Genomic DNA, 27,383 nt, shown 5'->3' with positions numbered 1-27,383 from the left:
TCCAGTAGACTTAGCTTTTAAAAGTGACCGTACTTATGCGTAAATCCGCCAGCGGGACGGCAACACCGTGTCCACGGAATTTAATTAAAAATTTAGAACAACATCCTCCGGAGCACTCGCGTTGCTATCAAGTAGAGAAGCTGCGATACATATATCCGAGCGTGTACCACTTGTGGTGGCCATCAAGTGCTCCGGAGCCACGAGGTTCGTGTTTTAAAATTGCCATTTTCGATGATTGATGCGCGCAAACCATGCTCGACCGTTCGCGATTCAATTTCTCGAGCAGCCGCTGCGCTTCGAAGCGACTCGACTCGCGGGGCGATTGTTCCCGGTGTTCCAGGTGTTGCCCCGCGAAAATCCTCCTCCCCGGAGTATTTTCCATCTCCGCGATCAACGGGGAACACGTTCTCGCGCGTTACACGGCGCACGGAGACGCTCGCCGGGGCGGAACTGGAATTCTGGACGTCGCCCAACGATAGACGGGGTCTCTCTCGTTCCTTTCGTCGATAATGCCGTAGGAGTTAATCCCAAATCCGCAGCACTGCACTTTCCTCGAGTGGACTCGCGAAATTCGTGAAGAGGGATTACTGATTGCAAATGAAATTGAGCCGCGGAACGAGTCTTTGTCGTTCGATAATTTGTTTTGCCCCGCCGTATTGTTGCCCAGGAGGGAGCTGCTCCCCGTGGAATAGCGCGATTCAGCGTTCGTTTGTCGGGAACTCTGAAAACTCTGCGCGTGTCGTAGAGGCCTCGTGGCGCACAAATGCTGTCCTCGGCAAGCCTCCTGTCTCCGCAGCCACTACCCTCTGGCGCCCTTAAATTTACCCCGCCGTCCATTCATCGAGCGCGGAATAGCGGCTGAGTATCTGGTACTGAATAATCCAAAATTTCCCTCCGCACGGGTGCAATTATACCCGCCCACGCCGAATGAAATCCTAAACCTCTGATCGCGTAGGTAGCATCCACCGCCGGCCGAACCATGCCTCTCTATAATACAATTACAGCAGACGTATCAGCTCGTTCAAAGAAGCATCGCGCGGCGTTTAATCGTAACATGACCACGCCAGCACCGTATCCCCAACGTAAATCAATCCTAATTCCACGTGCCTCGCCGATAATGGGCTGGAACGACACCGATACGATTCCGCCATCGTTCGAATCGATTCGACCTAAAACCACGGTGCTACTTCCCCTTGTGCCCGTTTCGCTCGTGCGTGCAGGCCACGCAGATCCTGAACTCCCTCTTGAACGAACGCGGCTCCGGTCCAATCTAACGAGGGAGGAAAAATGCACCCCGCTGCGACCAGACTCGCGGAGACAGGAAGTCCGTTCGACGGGTCGTCGAGTCTGGTCAAATTAAAATCGTTTTAATAGAAGAATCGCCCCGGGCGAGTGCTCGCGCTAGAGTATACGCTCGCGAAGCCCGGCACTTGAAGCTGCTTGCGCGTGCATACGGGAACTCGCGCCGCAGGCTGCTTTCTCTCGCTTGTTTACCCGTCCCCACTTCCTTCGGCGCTCCTTCTTTCCGCGTTTTCCGTTCTCAAGCGTTCTTATGAGCCAGCCAGGGAATTAGTTATCGTTACGGTTCGCGGATATCGCTTGCTATCGACGGGGCTCGAACGAGCCTGTCGTTCGGCCTGTTAATCGTTCGCGGAGCCTCGGCAGACAGCGGCGGGAGTGGATATTATTTTTGTTGCTTCGAGACTGCAGTTCGGCGAAACGTGGCGCGTTATTGATTGCTCTAGCTGCCAGCTGAGAGTGAATATCTCGTGTGGCTTTTTTGTTCGTTGGAACGGAGGTGGCCGGTGAAGAATTCTTTTCGAAGCCGTGAAATATTTATTGCGCTTCTGTGCATGTATCGCAACAGTCGCAAAGAAACATCTCGCTTTGTACGCTGCGGGGACGTACGACTTCCCGCCTTGGTACCCAATCTCTGTTTCCTTTTCAACGCGACGCCACGTCGATATTTCCAGGCGACCCGCTAAATAGAACCGTAGAAAACAGCTTCGACAATGGGCGCGAATGTCTGAATGCTTCTCACAATTTTCTAGGGGTTCGATCGATCCTTCGTCGCGCTTCGGAATAGCCGGGGATTCGTGGATCCCGCTAATTGAACCTTGCCTGGCAGATATGCCACAGATACCGCAGACGAGGTATCGGATAGACTTTACATCTTATGGTAGTTCGTGTCACACGAACTGAAATATCGATTCCGTCAACACTTCAATGGTTTTGTCGCTCACTGTAGGTTAAACAAGGGTAACTCTGCATGCTATGCTCAACTGAATTAGAGAAGCCGTTGAAGTCAGTGAAAGTGCACCGCTCTTAGACTATGCCTGTCCCACGTCACGGATTACAATTCACATGTCACAATTCACGCATTTCACAGCTCATACTTCACAGTCCACATTTCACACTTCACGCTTCATACTTTAAACTTCTCACACATCACACATCATATATCATACTTGCACATCCGACATCACAATCAAATATCGCACTTCACACACCACACTTTAAGCTCCTCATACGTTGCTTTCAACTTAGGGACAAGTCGCCTTAAGATCGTGCACGATACGGTAACTATACCACAAATAAAGCCAACGATTTGACGGATGCAGGTCCAGAAGCTGTAAGACTCACAACGTTTCTATGGTGACGGCATGATCTGCCGGTGCGCATGTCGAGTTCGACCGAGGAAACCGTGGCGTTCGGTTACGCCCTTGGAAATTAGTGGTATACTGCCTGGTCATTGTTTGTTCGGCGAGACACTGTCCCCAGAGGAGTATGATGAATTCCAATTGTTCGGCACACGGTGCCCTGAGTACTACAAGAGGTCCTAATTGTTGGACCTTTCTTAAGGGTCGACAGGAGCACTTGCATTCATCTAGGTGGACGATGCCTTGACAATTAATTTGTTTGGCCAGTTTACATTCCTTCATTGATAATCTACATTCCATTAGGGATTCGCAGAATACAATCTATTCACGGCGCTTCACCCTCTTCAGCAAAGTTACAAATTGACATAACACGCTCCGCGACATCTCCAAAATCTTGCAAATTAATACTGTCTGCCGTACAGAGCCTTAACAATGTCGCGACTTCATTTCTAGGCTACCTGAAGAACGCAGCACAGCTGCAAATCTCCATAAAAAAGACTTATCGCTTCGATTTTTAAAAGGTTTTACGGTATTCAATACGAACGTCAGTCACTTTTTTCCCCCTATCACACTACCGCTCCATGTTGTGCTTGGAATATCGACTATCGCGCACGGCGCGTCCAAAAATTTGCACGACAGATAGTCGAAGGTCCACCACTAGGGCACGTCAGCCTTCGACAAGGACGTCCCTCGCAAGTTACGACGGCTGCGGCTGGTGCAGCCGCGATTAAAACCCGAACGTCCGAGCGCGCAGTAGTATAAGCCTGCGAAAAAGGTGACACGTTCGGACGGATTTTTTTCGTCGCGCGACAGGGGCAATCGGGTGAAAAATGATTCCGAGGGAAGCGCTATGAATAGTTCTGTCGCGGAAACGTAACACCGCGGGAAGCTGGGGGTACAGGGTGTCGAGTACGAGGATTTTGCGTTCGAGGATTTATATTCGACACTCTATCTTGTAAAATTGTATTCATACAGCCGCACTTTCCATTGCATTGTTTGGTATCGATTCTTTTATTCCGGTTTCGCTGCGTGGCGTTCTGAACGGTCGTTTCGTGGGGATTAAAGATTAAATCTGAAATGTTTGAAACAAAGCAATTGAATTGATAGAAAATCTTTCTCTCTCCTCTCCCCTCGTAAAATTCCATTGCTTCAGCCTTCGCGAACTCCAAATTAGAAGAAGGAACTCCTCATTACTCCAATCAAACGTTCGCTGAAATTTACAGAGCCTCAGTTTTTCGACGAGCAAAAGTCCTCCGCGTTGCGATTAATCGTTCCGTACGCGGGACCCTATAGAAGCGTAATTGACGCGCTCGTACATCCTCGATCTTGCCGCGAAATTAATTATCAGAAGGGGGCGCAGGCGTTACGTTCCGCGGGAAGATAAATGAAGCCGTGACGCGTTTATCGAGAGGTGGGTGCCGCGGCGAGAATTATGTATATATTGGCGGAATTTTTCGAAGCTGGTATCGCGCGGCAGCTTATATTTAAATAATTTCCCGCGGGGCTTCGATTCAAATCCGAAGCGACAGATCATATTTTATCGTCCCCAGACAGATTGGATTTATGCCCTCTCACGGAACGTGTTGATCTCTCCCGTTACAAAAATAGAGTTCCTGAAGGTTTGAATTCTGTCATAGCACTGTGCAGACCCACTGATTAATTAACGAGCAGTTACCGCGGCTTTGTCGACCTTTCGTATTACATTAATAGTCTCGCGACGGGTCCGAGCCACGATTAATATCACAACTGTACACGCCTAGGTTTTAAAAACGATTCTACAATTATTCTAGTTGGTATTCTCTGTTACATTATTTTCCCATACGTTCATTGGGAAGCTAATCGAAAAGCAATCGCTGGGAATCTTTTTAGATACTTTACGCTCTCTACTTCTAACTTCCCAAGAAGACTGCACTGGATGTACGTCCGGGTATCGCAGCCGTACAGAGGGCAATTCCTGATACATCAAAAGGCACGAGAAAGGAGTTACTTGGAGAAAGATATATGCAAATAATAACATGCACGAGCCCTTGGAGTATTCCTCGATAGGAGGAAAAAGCGTAGCTTCTTCCATCGCTTATTTTCTCTGACAACGTACCGTTGGGAGATCGAACGCGTGCCACGAGCTTATTGGACGGAGCGTACAAAGAATATCCCGGGAACGTGCAACTTCGTTAGAGGAGGCTGTTTGTGTATTTACTTATTCATGTAGGCACTAAGTAATGCAGAATACTTTACCATCTTCGTATATCTAAGAAGAAACGAATTTAGACAAAGAAGTTGCCTATTGCTTCTCTCCCATTCATTCGTCAAACAGACAGGCCAAAGGCTTCTCAAAGTCATCCTAATCTTCAGAATTGATCCATCGAACGAAGGGCAACATCTTAATCTCGAGCATGCCGTCCAGTTGATTCGTATTCTCTGGCGACGCTGCTGGCATATCGTCGGCTGGAAGCTGCTCTCTAAACTGCAAGAGGTTCGAGTGGAAATGGCCGCCGAATCGCAGGCGACACCGATGCTTCCTAAATTTTTCAAGTGAAAATATACATCAACCGAAGGACCCCGCCCTGTTCTCGTTTTGCCATCTCAGCTCTCCCCTTCCCCCTCAGCGCCGATACGCTCGACATCCAAAATCGTAAATTGTCGACGAGTCCCCTGGAAGTCCTCCTAGTGTGGTGTATTTTGAATTGCAAAGCAGAATGCGAAGTAATCGCGCCGATAGCTGGCGGGCCACGATCGCGTTCACGCCACTGCGTTCGAATGCCATTTTATTCTAACGCTCAGAATTGCGGGGTCATTCAGAGATTCTGTTGGATCTCGTACGCCTGCTCACGCTTAATTATTTAACTGGGCGAGATTACTCGGGATCCTCACGATCGACTTTAAACTCTCATTAAATCTAAAGAAACTGGCTGCCCAGGTTTGGCCAGTGCAAGTGGGAAATAAACATGACAAACGACCATACACCCGGGGCATTATTCTCGCATTTCACTCGAAGCAAACATCGAGCTGTGGACTGTAAAGAATAACACAAAAAGTATCGCCGAGCTTCTCGCCTTTCGCGCAAACGTCACAGGATCAAATTGTGATGAAGTTTTCTTGCTGTCCCGCGGAATGATTCGGGGGACGCTGTTTCACCGAGGATTTTCTCTTCCCCGTCCCGCTCGCGGTGCGGCGCGCTCGTTTTTGCCCCGCGAAGTTCAGAACGGCCCTTGTTTTCTCGGTTTATTCATTGTCCCATTAGCGAGCATTAACGGTCCGAGTGTACTTCGAGGCATACTCGTTTCTCGCGCAAAAACGCCAGTCAGGCTCGCTAATTGTAGCTCTTTGAAAACGTTCTCCTCTGAAAGAAAAAAGCAATGATGCGAATAACCACGATAGAAAAGCGGTTAAATGAATTCATCTGCATGCTCGTCTTTGAGGAGAAGATTCCAAGCAGCCTTGGTGATTTAACATTCGCTGTGGTACACGGTTTAAAATCGAGGCACTTGATGGAAAAAGGGCACGTACGTCAAAATGCCATTTCAAGAAAATCGATTTCAAAGTCTTCATTATAGTATAACTTAATAAAAAGTAATGCGATTAAATCCATTTTTTGTAAGCATGTAGTTACCGTGTCCTTGAAACTTTGTGAAAACAGAAATCGTGATTTGAAAATGATATGTCCCTAGTAGCATTTATTGTTGGCATTTTGATGGCCAACTAATTCCCAACTTGGGGATACTGTGGGCCAACCAGAAATGCTACTAGGGGTGTCTTTATTTATAAGTTTCAAGCAAGTGGTTTATTTTTCCGTAAATGTGGTAAATTCGTAACAAAATTGCTTCTTTCTTTAGTTATTTAAATATAACTTTGTTTACATCCTTAGTTACACATTCGTTATACATTGTTTAAATAAAAAATACAAAATGAAGCATAAAAATAAAGAAAAAATGTAATGTTTTGAGTAAATATTAGTTTCTTCGATTCTATACAGCAAACTACCTTACAAATCAATTTTTCCTTTCCTAAATTAGCTTCTTTCCTTGCGGATTCGAAACTCGCCTCACTTCCCATATTTCCTCGCTTACACAAAATCCTCTGTGAAACAAAAGTACTTATTACACGACAGCACGGCAGCGCGACCACGCGATCAGGCTACGTAACAAAACAGCATCCAGCTAATGTAAACGCGAGAGAAGTAATGTCCTATATATAACATATACCTGAGTCGATTTAAACGATTTAAGGAAAAAGGGCACCTAGGCTTATGTGCCATTTTTCCATCAAATGCCTCAGTTATGGTACCTTCTAAACCGATCAAGTGCGCCGATTCTGAGAAGATCGTCGAGTCGTTTTAACCGTAACCAGCGAAGTACGAAAGTTTTATTACAATAGAAGCTTTAATTGAGCGTGCACGTGTCCATTTGGCAGCAGTTGCTTCGCAAGATGGCACATGAATGAATGTGACGCGGTTCAAGGGGAGGCGGAAAAAGAAGAAGCGATACCTTGCAGGCGACTGCAGGGGAATGCAACAGGAGAAAAAGATGGAGCGCCGGCCTTATAAGCACGGCAGCTCGGCCGATACGTTTATAAATAGAGGCGGGAAAATGAAAGGAAAACAACAAACTGCTCGACAAACATTGCCTTTGACGGGGATCTTGTGTGATCGAGAGGAGCCCCTCTTTATCTGCCCCCGGCTCGTTAATGTCACTTTACTTATCTTTTTCTGTCAACGTGATTCGCGTTTTTCCGCGGAATTGCTTTCAGCTACGGCCCCCTCCCCACCTTACTGTAAAAGCGCGTGCCCAGGGACCTAGCAGGGACACGGCTGGAAGAAACCGTTAATCACAATTTTGCCCGTTAATCTCCCATCCAAAGAAACCAACGCGCTTACAGAAAGGTCAGCTTTCCTCTAGACACAAGCATCGCTGCGATCACACGATGCTGCGTTAACATATGTTTTCCTATACGCGTTTGGACGCAGCGTCGAGAGATTCAAAGTCGATTTTCTCGAAAATCAAGCGCGATATCAAAAAATGTCACTGTTTCTTTTCGATTTAGAACAAGCAAATAAGTCGAGGAAAAGGAATAAAATTTTTTGACATTGCGCTTCATTTTCGAGAAAATCCACTTTGAACTTCATGACGTCGCGTCCAGTCGCGTGTAGGAAAACCTGTCTTTAGAGAATTCTGCTTGGCGAGGAAGAATAATGTTTTGAAGTTTGAAGGAAATGGACTGGACAAGTTTCTTCTGAACTGTGTTCTTGTAAGTTGAGGACGAAAGAAATGATTCAAGTTGCTTTGATTGGCGATTGCCATTGTGATTAGCGTATGATTTGAGTGATCCTATTTTATTCCCTTTCTGACACGTCTTCCATTTCGTTTTCGTGTTCGATGCTTCGGTTTCTGCGGCCGATGGAAGCTCTCGCGAAGCCTCGACTTTCCGCCAAAGCTTTCGGCGATGGCCTGGCGCACAGACTTTCTACGTTATGCAAGGATTAGGATCGCCGGATGTCGGCGTCTTCGTTGTAGTAACGTGATAAAAATAGGTCAGAGTGCTTTTACCCTGGCTTCTGATACGGATTAAAGAACAGAGTCGGTGCACTATCTTATCTTCCCCGTCTTCCGTGACTGCACCGAGGGAAAGTTCAATCTACACCGAACATGCTCGAAGGTTAAGATTATTCGTCGTTAAAAAGAACACGCAGACACGCTAAAGCCTAATAGAGACACTTTCAGTCACCGACTGCTAGCGATTTCGCGCGATTGAACGTTGCTAACGAAAGCTGCGGGAGGATTAATTACATCCGTAAATGTCATTTGAAATCGTCAACGCCCACAGGAAAATATCATGTCGCAATGTTGCGCGACAGAGGAATTCGACGCCCAAAACGCGAATAATTAAAACTGAAGCTCTCGCGTGAAATATACACGCGGAATAAATAACGTAGGTAAATACTACTGCAATTGGAAAATTTCCACATTTTCGCCGATTGTGAGATCGAAACACGATTGGACGCATTCGTCGCGAGAATATTTATCTGGACATGTCGAAAGCCTGTTCGGGATTTAATTCATCGAAAGGCAATTTGAAAAAGCAGCTTTGTATGTTTTGTTGCGTTTTATTTGTTTATTTCGGGTTATTTGACTTTGAGTGATAAATATCGCCAATGAATTTTCCACGAATAAGGCTGAATCTATTTAGAGGGATTCGCAAAGACGTCGATTATCTTGAAGGCTGAAGCACAAGGATAACTTTCAGAATATCCTACGGAACTTCTCAACTTTGGTACCAAAGTTCTCATGGTGTTTTTTATTATGAAAGAGGCAGTTAAGTCTTCCCGTCTTAGTGGGCCATCCTGTATATTTATGATCACCACGAAGAACCGAAAGGAGCGAAAAAGAACGAAGAAGGATCCCTGACAGGAACGCCCTAAATATAATAACCGAAGCCAGCCATAAAAACAGCTGACCTGAAAACTTTCAGTTTGATGGATTCGTCCTCCTTACGGAACGGCGATGTACTTCTCACGCTCGATCCCTACCCTTTTACAGCGTATTTAACGGGCAGAAGGATAAAAATCGCGTTTCTCCCCGGTGCTTCCTTCGGGCTTACCATTTTCCATCGAAGGGGTCAGAGGAATCGAGCAGCAGACCCCGAAACTCACCTGCTCGGGAAGTCTTAATCCCCTCGTTACGATCCACTCTGCTAGGATCCCGACATTTATGGAAAAGTTAGCACGATCCAAAGATTCCAACGTCCATACGTTACCGTTCTCCTAGCCACGGTTCTATTGCTCTTTTTACTGCGCGATACAAGTGCATTCGCTTTGATGAACAATCTATCGAAGGCGGTGAAAGTTTGATGAACTAATTTGAAAATTACGAGGCCTACTTTTTAAGGAAATTAACACCATTTTGACAATATCTTAAGGGTAGCTGTTGCGGGTGGAAAGAGTGAGGAGTCAAGATCCTGATTAAAGGGATTCAGGTTGCTAAAGGTTCGTTTTTAAGTAGCACAGAACGACAAAGATGCACGAGTGAGATGTGACTGAAGGGATGCCTAAGAAAGCTTCGAAGTAGACGCCTCGAGTTTCTCAACAGTGGATAGTCTCAGGAGATGAAGGTCCGGTAGAAAGGATGCTCGAGGAACACCTTGTAATACACTGTTTTTCTGCTGCGACATAATCCTTTCGTCGACACTTACCGCCACCATCTTAAAGCAGTTTATCAGCGCCCAGCGCCAGCCAGATTCCGAAAGACGCGGCCCGAATTCCGGATCAAAGCTAATGCATTCTGTTACTTCGCGGACCACGCTTTCCGGCTTTGATTGAATACAGAGGTACGCCGCGGCAGCAAAGGCCAGACGGCTTTGAGGTTATTCTGAAATTATTCTCAAGTCCTGCATCTCATCGCGGTCTTTGTACTTAAGTTCTATACAAACTGCACCTCTATTTTTTTATTTTAACGCAGCGAATTGAAAGCACGAAGTATCAGATGGCAGGAAATTGTTACTTCGACGGAAGGTTTCAGATCACTCGGGGCTAACAAATTCCCACGATCGCGTTGACATTTTTACCGATGCGTAGACCTCAGAGGAGAACGGGGATGGAGGAGGGATGCTACCATGGAGAAGATCATGATACGCAGGGGAGTAAAAGGGGTGTGGAAGGCGTTTTATCGCAAGCGCGAACCGGTATGGGGAGAATTGTTAGCCCCGTAGGGGTTGCATCGTTCTGGTGGAAATATCGAGGAGCAGGAGGGGAGGATAGGAATTAATAGAAAAGCGTCTAGTTGCCAGCGTTCGCGACCCTGGCGCCAGAGGGAGATTCAAGGGATACACGCCAACGAGCATGAACTAGTTACTTAAATCCACCACCGCCACTACCCCGTTCTTCACTGGCGCAGTGCCAATGATACGCGGCGCATGTGGCTGCTACCAATCTACCGCGGTTATCTCAGGAATCTCGTATAATAATATGTGTTACGAGAGCTTTCTGTCCGGAAACTGAATTTCCACCGCTACCTAGCGCGGCCAGGAATTCGTTCGCGACCGATTCGGCTGATTAACCTCCGTTTCTTCTTCTACACCAGCCCCGCCTTGGATCGCGCGAAGCAAATGGCAGTACAATGAAGGGAACCAAAGAACTGCCTCGTTGCTCGGTCTCAGCCGACAGATTAAGTGTTCCTAAACGAATTTCAATGGCAATGTCGAGAGGAATTGGCACGGATCTCCAGAGAGCACCCAGAATCTCACAGGTTTCGCCGGAGGGTGCCCGTGGCACTCGCTGCATTCGAATGCATCGCGCTGAAGTGCATGGAAACGCACACCTCGCGCCTGCTTCGAAATTCTCCGGTTTCGCGAACTCATAAGTCTCGATGTGTAAACGTGCGAGTTCATGGGATCGCGGGAACACGTGCGCCGAGGATTTATCGTACAGAATATTGACTTCGCTTCATTTTGTCGTAGCTCGTTGCCAAGAAACGGAGAGCGCCGACGTCTGAGCTCCTCCGCTAAGACAAACAAACCAGCCGCCCCCGCCGCGTATTCGCGATCCACGGCAACCACGTTTACACAGCCGAGCTCGCGGCTCGATACTCGATCTCGCATTCGCGTTATCAGATCTCAATTGTCGCGCTCAATTAGCGCGCGAGGGGCGGGCAAGGGGTAGCCAAACACAGTTAAACATTTATCCCTGCCTGTTTCGCGGGAAGTTCAGTTGTTTGACTTTGTTAAGTGGCGAGTCACGCGTCCGTTCTCCGCGGCCGCGTCTGGTGAAAAAGAACAAACACTGGGAGAACAACCCTGCTTGGAGATTAATCCGCGGCAATTAGCGAGCCGCAGTTGGGAACTCTTTAATACTTGCTTGGTAATATTCTCTTCTGAAGCAACTCACCGGTTCTGCGAGTTCACCCCACTTTTGCGTGGATTTATGGAAGGTTTGTGGTACACTTCTTGGGGGTAGTTCTATAACGACCTATGTCGCACTGTAAGAGTGTAGGAATTGAGGTCTTCGCAAATTCTTTAGTGTCTTTCTTTATAGACGTGATACGCAATAGTTGTTAGCATGCACTAGTAGTAGCTGGATTTCGTAAAGGGGTGTTTATGCAAAGGTGTGGCCAGTGAAGATGAAGAGTGGACGCATTTCTTCGGTCACAGGGGGAGAAGTCAATACTGTAACTTCCTTATCTACTCAATCCCGCGAGGCTTCCCTTATAACGAGCTGGTTGGCAAGCTCTACTTTATAATAACATTAGCCACCTGTCATAATTACTGTGCTCAATAAGACGGTGTTAAACGAATTAGAACTCCAACGGTCTTCGAGTTTAAAGAACGTTGTTAAGGTGAACAGGGCAAGAGAGATTACCAAACGAACCGAAGAATCTAATTTAAGACACCGCTGTGTGAATTATTCATAGGAGAAATTAATAGTATTATAAAATATCGAGCTTCCATTTCCAACAAATTGATGCCACGAGAGCGAGGATATCTTGTCGAGGGAGGAGGTAAGTATTGTCATTTCGAATTGCAAATGAATGTGAATATATTGCTCGAGATTTCGCAAGATATCTGTCAAGATTATTTAATGAATTTTAAAGTCTCAAGTATTTTTTTGCACAATTGGAAATGAGAATTAATTCGCCGTCGAATTGCAGGTGGTTTAAAAACCCTTCAGAAAAACCTGCACTGGCCAGGACGGAAATTTATCTGTTTAATGGCCCGATTCATTTCGCCCGTTAATTTCCCTCGGACATTTTGATATGAAGGGGAGGGCCGATATCATGCCGGCGCATTCGAATATCGACATCGCCGTTTCGTATCATAAGTATTGGCTTATCGAGCACGTCGTAGTATCGAGAACAATTCCACCCAGTCTTTGCATTTAATTATACAAGAGTTCCATGCCAACATCAAACACTGCAGACCGTTTCACGCGGCACAACCGGTGCTTTATTTCGCTCTTGTGCACACGTCCACGTCGTTACCTGAGAAATAATGGTTTCCATGAAAAAATACCACCCCCTGGTAAACAGAACGTTTTGTTCGCCCTTTTAGAATGCGTTACTTTCCCACGTAATCTCCCTGCGCAACAAAGCGCAAAAGTTAGGAAGCGAAACATTTTTAATAATTCCAAACACGCAAGACCGAGCTCTATCTCCAAGGAAATTCTAAAAATTCCAGAATTAAAGTTACGGAACTGTACAAAGAAAACGCTCACACTTCTCCCTTCGGTATTTCCAACATTTTCCCCTTTCATTTCCTTCTGCTCATCAATCTAATACATTGAACGCCGTATGCAACAGTGTTTAAAAGGGGAAAAAGGAAAATGCACCAGCCATCTTCACAAAGATCCTACTTCTCATAAAGACGGCATTTTTCACGGTGCCTCAAAGAAACGAAGGAACAGAGGAAAAAACGAAACTCAACTCCCAGTCGTTTTCCAAGCCGGGCTCCGTTCATTTCCAAGATCTTCCACGTGTTCGCGATTTATTTCTCGTGCTCGCAGAAAGACACGAGAAAGCTGGAGGAGACACTCGGACGAGCACGATTTCAACTCGAGACAGGAGCCGGTGTAAAAACTCGCGACCAGCGAAACGACCGTGCCCGAACAACAACGCGTAATCGAACTTCCGGCTGTACGCGGAAGCTGCAGGATCTTTTCAGTAAGAACGATGATGCATCGCGGTTTCTTTGCCCTCCCCGTACTACCGCTCTGCTAAAGTGTCGCCATTGAAATTCAAACGTAGTTATGACTGCTTTCTGGGCGAAACGCTTCGAGGAAAGTAATTCCAGCGGCTCTCGTCGGGAGTAATCGCGAATTAAAATGAAAAGGTGACGGTGACTCGCGTCGACATCAACTCGTCGCACGAAGAACAACTGGGGTTGTTTCATCCTCTCTCAGTCTCTTTCACACGGGATATGCACCGCCATCGACGCGAAAGCAATGCATGAAAAATGAGATATTCGTCGGGGAGCCGCGCATTGACTTTTCGATTTTCAAAATTTCCTCGCGCGGGAGATTCCTCAGCTCCGTAAGCATTTGCAAGTCGATGGCGCGCGCCACTGCATAGCTGCGCGAGGGTGTAAATTTTCGGATTCTTTCAGGAGCTGCACGCTGGCAGCCGAATCTGATAACCGTGGCCAGGCAACCGTAAACATCTCTGCGCGTTCCTCGAAAATCGTAACGTTACGTATACGGGGTGTAACATTACCGTTTCTCTCCGCGACAATGTAAAGAGAATCCTACCCCCTTCCGCGGCGCCACGATCGCCGCCGCTTCAACGGGAATATTTAACCGAATTCAATCTGAACCTAAGTAGTCACTTGAACTCATCGATCTGAATCGCTAATAAGATTCTCGTAATAACCTTTTCCCTTTCATCAGACCTTCGCTTGTAATCCCTTAATCGCCAGTAATGCAATTTGATCCTTAATTAAACGACGGATTTCGAGATGCAAATTGGAAGCTGTGGCTGATACGTTTCGCGGCGAACTGAGGGGAAATCTGACGAATTCTCTTACACCAAGCCTTCGAGAGCTTCCTACCAGCTCTCGCGAAGAACTCGCGTAAAATCACCGGAGTAATCAGGTCGAAAATTATTTTAACGATCTTCTCGTATCAGTTTCCGTATTACGAGCCCGGGGACACCCAGTATAAGAGGCACTCGTCGACCAGGCTTCCACGATATGTATGATTTGGCCCAGAATCCCGTCAGAACGTTCGCGGCAGAAAGAAAGGGAGCAATCGAATGCATCCCCCCTGGCCTTCTTTCTCCGGCTAACAGACACACAGACATCTCTCTCCCCTGTCTAGCTTCGACTCCCACCCCGACCCGATATACCAATATTGTTAATCTATTCGTTCGTTCTTGGCACGGGATCAGACGAAAGATTGCTACGGTCAACAGCGTAATTCAGTCGTCAACGGCGTCCCTTCTGTTCACGCTAGATTTAACCAAGTTCGAGAGGACGCTCGGGCGAGGGTGATTAGGCGAATATAGGCGGAGGGAAAACATCAACTTCGTTAGGCGTCCTTTGAATGGAAAAGGGGGACAGAGGAAATCTGAGCAATTTGAAAAATGATTACTACAGGGGAGCAGGGTAAACAGGCCAGTAATTTCAGCTTCGCGGCAGCCAGTTTGTTTCACCCGGGCGTGCACCTTTCGCCGCATGATTGAGGAGCAATTCCGTCGTGTGATTCTGCGCCTATCCTCTGTGAACAGAGCCTTCAATGCTATGATACGGCACGCTGCTAACGAGCGGGGAACGTTGATGTCGAGCGATATCCGTTCGATTCGTTGCCAGGTACAGTCGCGCGGAATGCGTCGCGTTTAAACGCCCGCGAGAGCGACAAAGCAAGTGAAGCAAATATTTTCGCGAGTAACAGCAAGCGCGATCCGGAAGTGCTCGTGTCACGAATTCCCGCTCTGCCATCCATCGATTCAACAGCCGTTCTCGCGCCATGTGTCAGGATCCTGGGCTGGGTGGAAAAGCGTAAGACGAATAGCGGGCTTTTAAAAGACTACGTTATCCGCGAGTCTGACAATTCGTGGCACTTGCTTTTACACGCCGCACAGTGGGGTATTCGCACCGAAAAGCCGGACATTAGTGAATTTCAAAAATTGTTGAGTAGGCCGTAAAATTTTTAGTATTAAAGGTAGATGAATGCCCGAGGGACAATACGTCGGTATTCTTTTTTAAATTTGTGCACTCACAAGGCAGTACAGTTAATCGAAAGTCAAGAGATTTCATAGCACACTTTACAACCCCAACCACTCTCTGAAACAGCGTTCGCTTATTCGTGATTTTCAAGTGTTCCACTGGAATTGTGTAAACTTTGTCATTGTAGAAGCTTTTCAGGTACGTGTAAACAGCAGTTTCGAACAGTTTTCAAGCTGTTATCATCATACTGGTATATAAATTAATATCTGAAGATAATTAATAATTTACTAACGTTTTTGACGATTGTAAAACTTTATTAACGATTTTGTTATACTTCCGGGCACGTCCTGATACTTTTGCAGGTGTCGCTATATTTGGTAAAGATTTGTGATCCCGGTGCAAAAAAAATTGGATCCATATTCGTCCCAGTTCAATTTTTATAGCTAATTTCGTTAAGTAGATATGGTGCTCGCAGCATCTCACGTAGGCCTGTACGTTTGCTTTCGCTGGGCTTCCGCGAGACGCTGCGCTATGAAACTCGTCGAAGGATTTGTTTGCAAAAAGAGACGAACACCCATACAATGTTTATGATACGTTACAAATAAGACTTCGACCTGGGCCTGTTCTTTCTGCGTGCATTCAGTTGAAACAGTGCCTTCGAAGACTGCAGAGCGATATATTCAAAGTGTCTTTTACATAGTTATATCTTATATTTTAGTTTCTCTTTCAGTTTAAGTATTGTTTTGTGTATATATTTAGTGCATATTTATATTACAAGTTTAAGTGCCTTTTTCTTTTTGTTTTCATATTGAATTTCATTTCACCTATACTTGGTAAGTATGCTTAAACATTTTTCATTGTAACTCAGATATTTTCCACTCTTTTATCCAGATATTAATTATTTAACGAGAATATTTAAACATATAGATATCAAAATGTCTGCCAATTCTTCGGAGCAAACTGCAGGCCCGTCTAACACAAAAGTCACGACGCGAACGCAATTATTTAATGTAATGCCCCAAGTGGTTTTTCTAATTTTCTTCATTGGCCGAACGAATGCCACCGTCGCCACGATTATTCTGTTTTCGGGAGATCTGTCAGCAATGAGGAGAACGCGAACGTCAGCCGCAGGCACGCGTGGAACGGAAACTAGGCGGCAGCGGAAAGTAGAATGCGCGGCTCGGAAGGGAATGATCATTCCCCGCCGATGATCGCCCCTGACGCTTAATTACCATTTCGGCTCGGCACTTAATTGCGGGGGAGCGGGTGACTTTATTCCTTCCGCGAGGCAGCAAAAGCGACGCTTTCAGTGGAGACATTCAGCCCGATTGATTCGCCCGATGGCGGGCCAAGTGCGAGTTAATTGAACGAGAGCCCGTGTAGCGTCGAATTAACGTCGAGAGCTGCACAATTTCGGGCGTTTAACGACTTGGACAGGGCACGTGACCCGCTTCGACGATGAGAAAACAAAACGTCTTTAAGAGCTGAGACGATGTTTAGTCATCGGCAGGGGCGTCGTCATCAGCCACTTCGCCAAAAAGTACAAAAGTGCCAGCGTATCGGACACGTTTCTGATAATTTCACTGGCATTTCACACTTTCTATATATCCCACGTTCACTAAAAGAAACAGTCAGGTCCATCGTATGTCTATAATCTATCTACTTTCGTCCCGCGAGCCTCTTGCTCCACGTGCAATTGCTATAGAAGGTTTAATAAGGGCGCGAATGATATTTCAAGTTGGCCATAACGTGCTCTATAAAGACGCTTTTTATTCATCCCGTGAAATAAAGCCAGTTCCCATTTGCGTACGCGCGATGTTTACGAACCAGGGAAATGTATTCGGAATGAAATTCTGTCGTAACCGAGTTATGGGTTCCGGATAATCGTAACGATACCGGCACCCTAAACCAGTAATCTCGCGTCTGTGAAATCTAAATCCAGCTGACTGTTGCGTATCGGTTTGTATTTGCATGCAAGAATTACGCCCACAATCGCATTTGCATCAGAATCACGCGACCGAAACTTTTATCAGACAAGTCCCGTCAGCCGAGATTGAAGCGCCCAGATAGCGGGTGCGTTACGCCGAGTATCGAGGCATTAAGCTGTAATAATGTTAATCCGCCTCATGATGTATCCCCTGGTTACGCTCATTAATTCCGCGAAGCTGGGCTTCGACTTTGAAAACTTCCACGGGCTTTCGATTTGCATAAGAAACGCTTCGGGTTTCAGCCCTGCTAACGAGATAGCCGTGACGAACTGAACGGTGCCTCGAGTTCCCTGGCTGAATCAATTAAAAACTTGCTGAAAAGTTGTAGTCCGCTTTTGTTGCTTAATGTTCCGAGCTTGGTGGATGGAAATCACGATACATTTATTCGTCTGCGGGCGTAGCAAGTTCTGGCCGGTATTCTTTGTACCGTTGGACGTTTTATCAATGCTCTGATATTTATGAGTTGAAAGTTTTTTTGGAAGAGATCGCGATATCCCCAGGGACCAAGTATCTTAAATTCAGCGTTGCTCCCTAGAAGACCTAAGCCTTCGTCTGTACCTCTAATCGTGTGATTCGGAGATAAGGTGGAATCCCTCGAGTTTTCTAACAGCCCTGAGGAGACGACAAAGATCTCCGGGTCGTTATCACGGTCCACGAAAATCCAGACCCCAATTATCGAGATGATCGAGTCACAGCTGACGTCTACCACCCTCGATCATTAGACTCGGCCTAGTTTGGACGGCGAAGGGGAGTTCTCGACCCGTACACACCTTTACGAGGTTAGACGGAGGAAATCCCCATGTCTAATCCCGATGCTCGACACTCTCGCCTCCATTAAGCCTACGGCGTGGCTGTTGTTCTCGCGCAACGCTCGCAGCACGGTCTCGGCACTGGTAAGACAGCTCAGGTACCCCGTGATCGCCAGTTGCTGTCCTGAGAACATGCTTCCAGGGATAGAACCTCGGGCCCTAGGGTGCAAGGATCTCGTACCCAGATATCCATCACCAGTCACAATCCCTCTAAGTACCTAGTTAGTTACGCACCAGTGGAAGCCATTGAGCATCTACCGACGTTGACAAGTTCCTTCCCAGAAGACACTTGCCCCCCACTAATCACATCGTGAACATACACTCGTCGATAGGCAGCCCCCAGCAGAAACATAAAGCGATCTCAATGAACATCTGCCCGTACCAGTATACTGCCCCAAGTATCCCATTAATCAGACCCTGATAACCACGCCGATTCCCAAGATCCCTCAACCCCGAGAACCCTCCAAGCAATCCACCGCAAATGGCACCCTCTTCAAACAAAACATTATCTGACCATTCGCAGCTACGTGCCCGTCAGCATTGCTACTAACTACGGAAGAATGTCCATCATCGACTCACCTTGGTGTAGATACCGGCGCTGGACAGTTCGTTCTCGATGACCATGACGATGATGCCGAACATGCCCATGACGAGGGCGTAGTCGCTGATACGTTTCCGCTTCTCGAACAGGGCCTTCCGTCTGCCCAGCCGGTAGCCGACGTTGGGCTTGTGCTTGGAGCCGGGCCCGATGCTGCCGGATGGGCCCTTCAGCTGGCCACCGGCGACGAGCCCGCGGTCCTCCATGTACCGTGGGTACTCGGAGTGGACGCTAACAAGGGCGATGCCGGCGTCCTCGCCGGACCCGGGGGCACCGGCGCTACCACCCCCGCCGCCCCCGACGCCCCCACCTGCGCCGCCCACGCCGCCCCCACCGGCAACGCCGCCGCTGTTCTTCATCGCCCCCGGGATCGAGAGAGTCGACACTGGCTTCCGTAGCTGGAAAAATCACCGGTACCACAGTTACCATTCACAGTCAATGCCAAGCACCGAGGCGCGCCTGTGCCCGTCCTTCGCGCGCTGTACCTCTGAGGGTGACTCTAGATACCGAAGGGCTCGGTGATCACGATTGAGTTCGCGTAAAGGGATTGGAGGCTGTTCGACCGATTCGGGTACTTCTGGTAATCATCGAGATTTCAGCGAAGGAGAGAAGGCTCTGTAGAAACGTAGAAAGTCTTGGGCGTCTTAGCGGTCGCGAAAGTGTTCTTAGGATCGAGGGAAACGTTGAACGGTTGGGGGAGAAGCTTTTCTCCTATAATTTGGGAAGATTTGATATCCCGTGGGGAGCGCGGTAATTTGTATTCGTAATTAACGTGACACTGAGCTGCCAGCAGAATAAGGTCGCGGTTCCCTGCTCGCGATAAAGATTCTGCGAATTGTCACCGAATAAAGCGTTCACGCGGACGGTGTTATGGCCTCTTCGGCCGTCAGCCGCCACAGACACCGAGTCGTTCTGAAATTGGCGAGGTAGGGCGTAGCGAAATGCGGAGCAGGCGTAAAAGCAGGGTCTGTTTTCCAGTTATTTTATTCCCTGTCCCTATGCTTAACAGTCCAGACGAGGAGAGCAGAGGGCACGATGTTGGAATACAAACGCCACCGAAGGAAGGTAAAAAATCTCGTTCTCGACGAGTGGTTGACGCGTTTCGCGCGTGTTTTACGTACAGCTCCATTCCGCAGGATCGTTCTGATTTAAGAACGGAATAAGGCCGGTACAGCTGTAGGTGAAGTTTACGATCCTCGCTGGTCCGGTATCGAAATGGCCGAGGGACGATATACCGTCGGGGAAGTCGAAAGCGATGAAGGACCGACGTCGAGCAAGTTGACGGCGGCCTGCATCGTTCATGGGCGGCCCTTGACGAGGATCACGCGGAAATCCGGTCAAGGAGGCGGCGATCGGCGTCGGTGTGTGTCTCGTAATCTCGATTCGAAGAGATCGATCGTATTCAGTGCTCACGATAAATGGTAAACGCCATCCGACCGGTCGAACGAAAGCTATTCACTTCGATGGAAAATGTTTTTATCGGCGTGGCACGTATTTTATGTGTACAGAAAAATATGACGTGGATTATTATTTCGAAATGGATACGGATTAAGAGAAAGTGATTATAGTTTCGCTTTAATTTCTTTAATTTCGTTTGGTTCTTAGTACTCCCTCGTTTGTACCTATAGTCAACCTACCCCATACATTTTTTTTTATTGTTCTGTGATGGCTTGTGTTCCTCCAGGTATGCAACATGTTTTTGTATTAATTTTTTTACACATTACATAGATAAATTTGCTGAAGTTCTTCTCATACTTTCTGTCAGCAGATATTCTAACTTTATCGAAGTGTACAAATAATTGCACGTGTTTGCATGTATTGTGCTTTTCGTATATAATGACACATATATTTAAGAAATTATTGGTATAAAATGAAGAAGAAACTTTTTCTTTCGCGAAAAAGAAGAGATTCCTGTAGATATGCTCGGTTTTTAGACTTACCAAACACTTATACAACAATAGGATATCGACAAAAGATAATTCTTGTAATTACAGATAGCAATTAAAATAAAATTAAAGTTGAACTATTTTTTGTAACTAAACATAATTACAACTTTATATTTTTGTTTTCTTTGTTCTCCTAATATTATGTATAAATCTATCATTCAAAATACATTTCATTACTTAATCAATTTCACTGCTAGAGACATTACAATATTTTTTCGCGCTCGAAGCACGATTTAGCTCACTGTGCACTGGCCACCCTATTAGTCGAAAGAGAAAAGCATCGCGGAGACGAAATAACATCTACCTAGGTTCTTGTTGAATGAGCCAACCGAGGAGTGAAAATTACGCGAGACGACGTGCCGTTCGAAACTTAACGCTGCGCTTTTAATAGCGCTTGACAGGGGGTGCACAAAAAGGCCATTCGCGAAACAACACCAGAGACCGGAACATGGCCGCCATTCAAGACAACGAAATTGACCAACAAAGAGCCGCGTGTGCATGGGAGTGCGGGTAATTGCATGGTCGAAATTGCAATGCGTGCCAAATAGCGCGGGCAAGCGCTACGAGTGACATCGCACCGTAGTTTATTCAGCCCACCGAAATTGAGCCTCTGATTTCGCGATGCTCCTGTTGCGTTATAAGCGAAGACACCTTCCTCGAAACCGAAGAACCAGCAGCCATTGATTTCGATACAAAAAGAAAGACAAGAGGTTCGAAGGCACGAGAAAAATTAAAGTTTGATATAATAGAAAGGCTCCTATTAAACTCAGAAGCGTACGAACGAGGAGCATTGCACTAGCGTCGCACAGCCAAGTCGGAAGGGTGAAATTCACTAAAAATATGAGACGTTAGGGGAAGTACGCGTGCAGATTCGTGGAGATATAAGCGAGATACACAGCGGCTTGGAAATCCCGATCCCGAGGGCGCACAATGCTCCGCTCTCAACGAGTAATCCAAGTTAAACACGCGGAGCTGGGCTAAAAACTTAATTCCCGGTGATGAATTTCCATTGCGAAAGTAGCGAGCACCGGCAGCCCTTAAACAGTCCGCTCCCCTTCTAATGAGCGGAAGATGCAGCTGCAGCTGCAACGACCGCGCCACCGAGACGCCACTACATTTGCCGCCCTCAAGAATATCAACCTGTCCCTTTCAATTCTGCTCGTTTCAATTACAGTCGTGCTCGAAATCGTAACTCGCTTGATAGCTGCACGCTGAATCCTGCTTTATCAGAGCGACGTTTTGCTAGAGATTACATCTGGATGGCGAAACGGTCTTGATTTCTCGCGGAGTATAAAGGAGGGGCCAGGAATGCCTTCCTAGTGTTTAATAGTTTCCTTCCCATTAGAAAGTGGTAGCTGCATACCACCTGTCACGAGATTTGACAAATTCTCCTCGCTCCTTTCAGCAATCCACCGTTGCACGTTTTATTTTTCCAGCGGCAAACGTGAATCGCGGATCCAACCGCGCGGTTCTCGACCCTTATCCGTGTAATTGGAATAGTTCGGTGTTGCGAGGGAGCCGCGCCTGGCTACTTTTGACTATCGAATCAAGCATTTCGACGTAAATTGCCGGTTTACCGCGGATTGCATCGCGGCGCTCTCGGGGAACGGGAGTTTACCGTTCTTTCGCGGGGGCGAGCAATTTTATCACGCACAATCCTGGCGCATGAATATTCGCGCGACACAAGATTGCATTCTCCCGCGGAACGTTTTATCACGGCGGAAATAGAAATTCGAGCGCGGCACCGGCTTCCGAGATCCTCGCGTGTTCTCGCCTCGCGAAATTTAAACGACGCCCTCTCGTTTGTTTCCGAGACGCGCGGAAAAATCTCACGGCATTCAGCGGAATAAAATTGTTAGCTGCGGTAACAGCGGTATGACTCAGCTAGTGTGACTCCACTTTCGAGAATGCGCAGAGCGATAAATAGTATTCCTGACGCAAGAGAGTGCTATTTCCGTGTGGCCTGGCGCGTGTGATTCTTGAAATCAAGATCTTTTTCGTGCAAGAAATTTCGTCGCTCTAGCAAACTGTGTTTCACAGCTCCGTTCGGAGCACCCACGCACCTTGCCGGTGCCAGCCTGCGGAGAGGAATCGCCTCGGCGACAAAGTGGACAGCAAAGTGTTGCGCGATCCGCAACCGTGACGGGAACAATTATGCTTCCGCGATTGTAGAATGCAAAGCGAACGATTTTGCAACAGCCGACCCCGTGACCTTTCGCGCGACACAGAGGCGGGAGGGACGTAAGATGGCTCGTGTTATTGGGAAAGGACAGAAAGGAGGATACAGAAATGGGGATGGTAGCCATGGAAACCACCCCCGAGAGGGACTACATCTTCCTTAATCTAAACCTTGATTGGCTAAGGTAATCTTAAACTTGTACCCTCGATAAAGTTCTCACCTTGAAGACGCTTTCGTTGATTTTCAAGCGGGCGACCGCTTCACGGGCGAGCACGCGAGAACCGTGGATGCGCGGCTCCACCCCCGGGAAACTTTAATCGCGTACAGGGGCGAGAGATTATTCTGGATTCCGTGGGATCGAATCCCATTGGCAAACGAGACTCGTAGGTCGGTGTATTACAACGATTCCGTGCGAAATTCCGTGGGAATTTTCAGCATACGGTTTCCAAGAAACCGCGACCTCGTTCGGCTCTGCCAAGTTTTATCACACTCGTCGGCCTGTTACGCCAGTAAATATTCGGTTTTTTTCGCGAGTCTCCAGTGGAAAATCGAATCTGGATAGCCTTGTGCAGCGAGACCGCACCAGCCACGCAATTTCGGGTCCTTTTTATGGTCATCGGTCTACTCGAGGGAGGGCTGTCCTTTAAGAGGGATCCGCGACTCCCGCGCGATCTCGAATTTATTCCCCCAGTAAAACCGTGAAAATTGTGTCAACGTTCGGGCGGGATCTGGGTTGGAACAACACTCGCAAGCTGTTACAGCTTCGCGATGAACGTAGACCTTTGCCCTTCATTGGCGAGAGCTACGCGATTCACCCTTGCTCTCGAATAATACTGATTGCGAATACCATCGATGGTAGAATACCAGCGTCGAGCTGATGGCGAATCTGGGTTAATATAACGATTGCGGGGAAACTGTGGGGTATGTTACGATCTTCAACCAAAGTAGACAGAACGCTATCCTGTTCACCCCTCGAAATACGCGTGCAGTCCCCTCGGATTCAATGGTTCAACGTTACGTTACGCATAACCAGCCTCTAACCCTCTGGATAAATAAGATGAAGGTAAAATTTAGGCACACCTTCGGTGAATCCCATTTACCTGAAGTTAACGAATGCCAGGTTCCCAAGCAGAAAGTGTTCCAATCAACTCGAACATTCAGAGATTCGAACTCGAACAAACGGGCAGGCTATAGAATCGATCGCGATTATTTCGCGCGAAGCACTTAATTAAATTCCACCCGGACATTCCCCCGTGGCAGGCACGCGGGGATCGTGATTTTACCTCGCGCCCTGCTAATTAGTATTTCGTGCGGGCCTGGGCTCGCCCAACGATTCCCGATCGCTCCCCTTTTATCGACCGCCGAGAATCTTTGACCATGCCGCCCTCCACTCGAACGCGAATAAAGGAGAGGCTGCCGCGCGCCCCTGGAACACAGATGGGGAATCGATCCGATCGTCCGCGTTCACGTGCACGTTTTCCGCCTGACACAGGGCCAGGGCCTTTGTTGGGTATCGATGCAAAACGTCGATGCGATTCGCCCAACGAAATTACAGGGACATGTGTCGCCGCGCCTCACCCATTTAACCCCTTTGGTAATGGAGGACGAGATTCAGTGTTCCTCAAAGTTCCACCTCGAGTAAAAGTCTAAAGTCGTATTCTTTGATGAACCGGGTGAAGACGGAATCAGATAAATTTTAATTCGACCACTCCACTGCCCGTCGACATCTCCGCGCGAGTCTCGTAACTCCCTCTGACCGAAATTCTCGTCCCACTTTCGGCCAGCGATAAAAGACAAAGTTCGCTAAACGCCGTAAATCCAGCTCGAACGACAGAACGTCGTCGACAAACAGCCGCGCGCCTGCTCTCTATTAAATTCAATCCCGTCTCAATTTCAATTCCGTAATAGCCGCGGGAACGTCAGCTCAGGCCTGCCACTTGTATCGCGCTTCTGCGACCTCTCCTATCGGCGCTCGAATACCGTTTCCAACTTTCTTCGTTTCTGTTTAGCGGCAGCTACTTCCGAAGATCTGCCTCGTAATCGGGAAACTTTATTAATGACCGATTTACTGCCTCGTTATTCCAACGCTCCCTGGAGATCCGACGAGACTCGTTTGCAGGACTTTCGGAGCAACTTTCTGACGAGCTTAAGTAGAGAAATGTATCTGGGTGTTCGGTGTACCTGGCGATTTGGTGTATCGGGAGCTGCCAAGTTAGAAAGGAGACACGGGAGTTTAGGTGCTTAGGATATGATAATCGTACAATTTTTTATATTCCTGTTAAGTGAGAGGTAAGGGGAAAAACTGGGAATGTATATTTTTTGTGATTTTGCGATTTATAGCATAGATACTAGCTTTACTACTCGGCGTCGCCCGAAATTTAAATTCAGATTTTATAAAAGAAGAAAATTTTTTTAGTTTTTTTTTCGTGAAAATAGTCACATTTATTTGGACCAGGCAGGCATAATGAGCTGAGGTGCATTTCGTGACCCCAGAGATTACCGTTCGAAAGTTTTTAGGTGACAGACAAACGCAGAAACATACGATACACTATTTGCTTTATAGTATAAGATTTTGTTGGTGGCAACTGGGACTACAGAACTGTCGAATCACAAAGGGTTCTAAAGTTCAAATACCCTCGTAAGATAAGATGAAAGATTTGATGTACTGGTTAAAAACAGGAAATGTCCACTCTGCACAGGCACAAAATACGGAATGTCCCCATTCTTTGCCTAAGCAGAAAGTTAAATTCATTGAACCATGTTTCTTTACTGACGGACTAAATTATTAAAACTTAATTTTCTCGATAACGCTGTTTCGTGACATTCCCTGTTTTCCCTTTACTCTTCAAATGGTTTAAAAATTCCCCCGGTATCTATGTTTCTTCGAGAAATCACCATAAACTGGGAGCACTGTTTCATTCTGTTGATTCGTAATATATGACTCATGGAACAATGGTTTATCAGGTTAATTTTCCAGTGATTTGTTGAACTTTGCCCGTACAATTTCAGGCGTCTTTTTAGTTTCGTGCCGGATGAGATATAATAGGGGTTGAATGGAATTTATGATATTGCTGTTGCGAGCAGTGCACCGGCGAATTTATCGCATTACTTTATTGGTGTGAATTATAGAAGCTCGATAATTTGTCCGGTAGAAGGTCTGCCAGATAAATTTCGGGACGAAGTAGGATACAGTGGTAGAATAAAGTAAATAAATTTCGCTGGTACGATTAACCAGATGAATTAGGAAAATAAAGTTCAACAGGGTAAAAATGGTAATTACGCCATGGGAGATATTCTTTGCTTCGGGAGTTCACAGGTCTCGAGAAACACTTATCTCTCCCGGGCTGACCAGTACGGTATCATTCTACTTTTCGACGATCAGCTTCGCGAGCTGGGAGGATAATCTCGCTAATGGAACTTCCGGGCACGATGTTCGCGGAGAACATTGGTGTCTTCCCGTAGACAAAGGATGGGCGGGACACATAATCGATAGTTGTGCCTTGGCGTTCGGGAATTTAATAAATAAAATCACAGCCGAGTTAAGTAACAGGATGGATTAATACGGCCGCTCGTTAAGGCAAATATTAATACGAAACGATAATCGTCCTCCCCGTGGGCAAATTTCATAACGCGTCGTATAACTAGATACTCTGGCAAATATCGCGCGATATTACCGGGCTACTCCGTGCGAATTTTTCGCCAGAAATTCAAACTGGATCTTAAAGCTCGGCTAACATCAATAACTGAAAGGATTTGCAGCGGATCTGCGTTCAGAATATCTTCTCAGGTACTAAGCGATCTCGTTCTAATTTCATGTATATATTCTATGACCCCCCTCCCCCGCCCTCTTTGCATTTTAACGCCGCGAACGTTCTCCTTCATTGAATTTTGACAGCCTTTTAAGCAGACCTAACCCAGACCTTTGAAGTGTTGCAATTTTCCCTTCAGCCAGGTGTTCGCCAAGTTTGCGCGGTTTATCGAAATTTCAATCTTTTGTCATGAATAAATATTCAACTACGGCCTCGGTATAAATCGATAAACTTAACGTGTCATCAACCCTTGTAAACCGAAACGGAGGATTACGTTCGATACCTACTGTTGGTATTCCTATTTTGCTCATTACTTATAGCCCGTTTCATTTTCGCGTTAATGGTATTCAAGAAGAGTGAACTGTGTTTTAATCAAATATCCCGCGTTTAAATACACCTTTCCAATTTAATTCCCATCAAGCAGAGGCCATCGGGGGGGGGGGGGGGGGGATTGAAACCCTCGATCCATGAACGTTGCGGAGGTAAAAGACAATTGTTTGAAACGTCCAGCGTTCATCGGCGTATCAAGCGACGAAATTAAACGAAACGGTCGACAGGAATTTCGATCGGGGAAAGCAGGCGAAACAGGTGTACGTTCCAGCCGACACTCGAGTCATTTGTAATCGACACGCGGATCGTTTCTCAGGCGGAAAATTCGCCGCTCCTCGCTCGTGCGTTCGCTCGATCGTTTTCAATTAGCGACCTGACGTTTCGAATTACTCCCAATTACCCGAAATATTCCTGCACCGAGT

The 27,383-nt window shown here is 47.0% G+C and overlaps 2 protein-coding genes across 5 annotated transcripts in view; one reads left to right on the top strand and one right to left on the bottom strand.

Moving 5' to 3' along the window:
• The window catches only part of LOC143370032 (galactose mutarotase), an 89,052-nt gene extending 83,621 nt beyond the window's left edge, over positions 1-5,431 (top strand). Inside the window, exon 6 of the mRNA XM_076814628.1 lies at positions 4,566-5,431. The gene's annotated coding sequence lies outside the window, so the exon portion shown is untranslated. The remainder of the gene's footprint in view (positions 1-4,565) is intronic.
• Positions 1-27,383, bottom strand: part of Sk (small conductance calcium-activated potassium channel) — a 166,969-nt gene that overhangs the window by 39,082 nt on the left and 100,504 nt on the right. For all 4 annotated transcript variants that reach the window (XM_076814908.1, XM_076814909.1, XM_076814910.1 and 1 more), the window contains one exon: positions 18,679-19,095. In XM_076814908.1, coding sequence (XP_076671023.1) covers positions 18,679-19,095 — 417 coding nt within the window. The remainder of the gene's footprint in view (positions 1-18,678; positions 19,096-27,383) is intronic.

This window comes from Andrena cerasifolii, chromosome 6 (assembly GCF_050908995.1).
Source record: "Andrena cerasifolii isolate SP2316 chromosome 6, iyAndCera1_principal, whole genome shotgun sequence".
NCBI lineage: Eukaryota > Metazoa > Arthropoda > Insecta > Hymenoptera > Andrenidae > Andrena > Andrena cerasifolii.
Note: the sequence above shows the minus strand (reverse complement) of the source record. Positions and strands in the feature narration are given on the sequence as shown.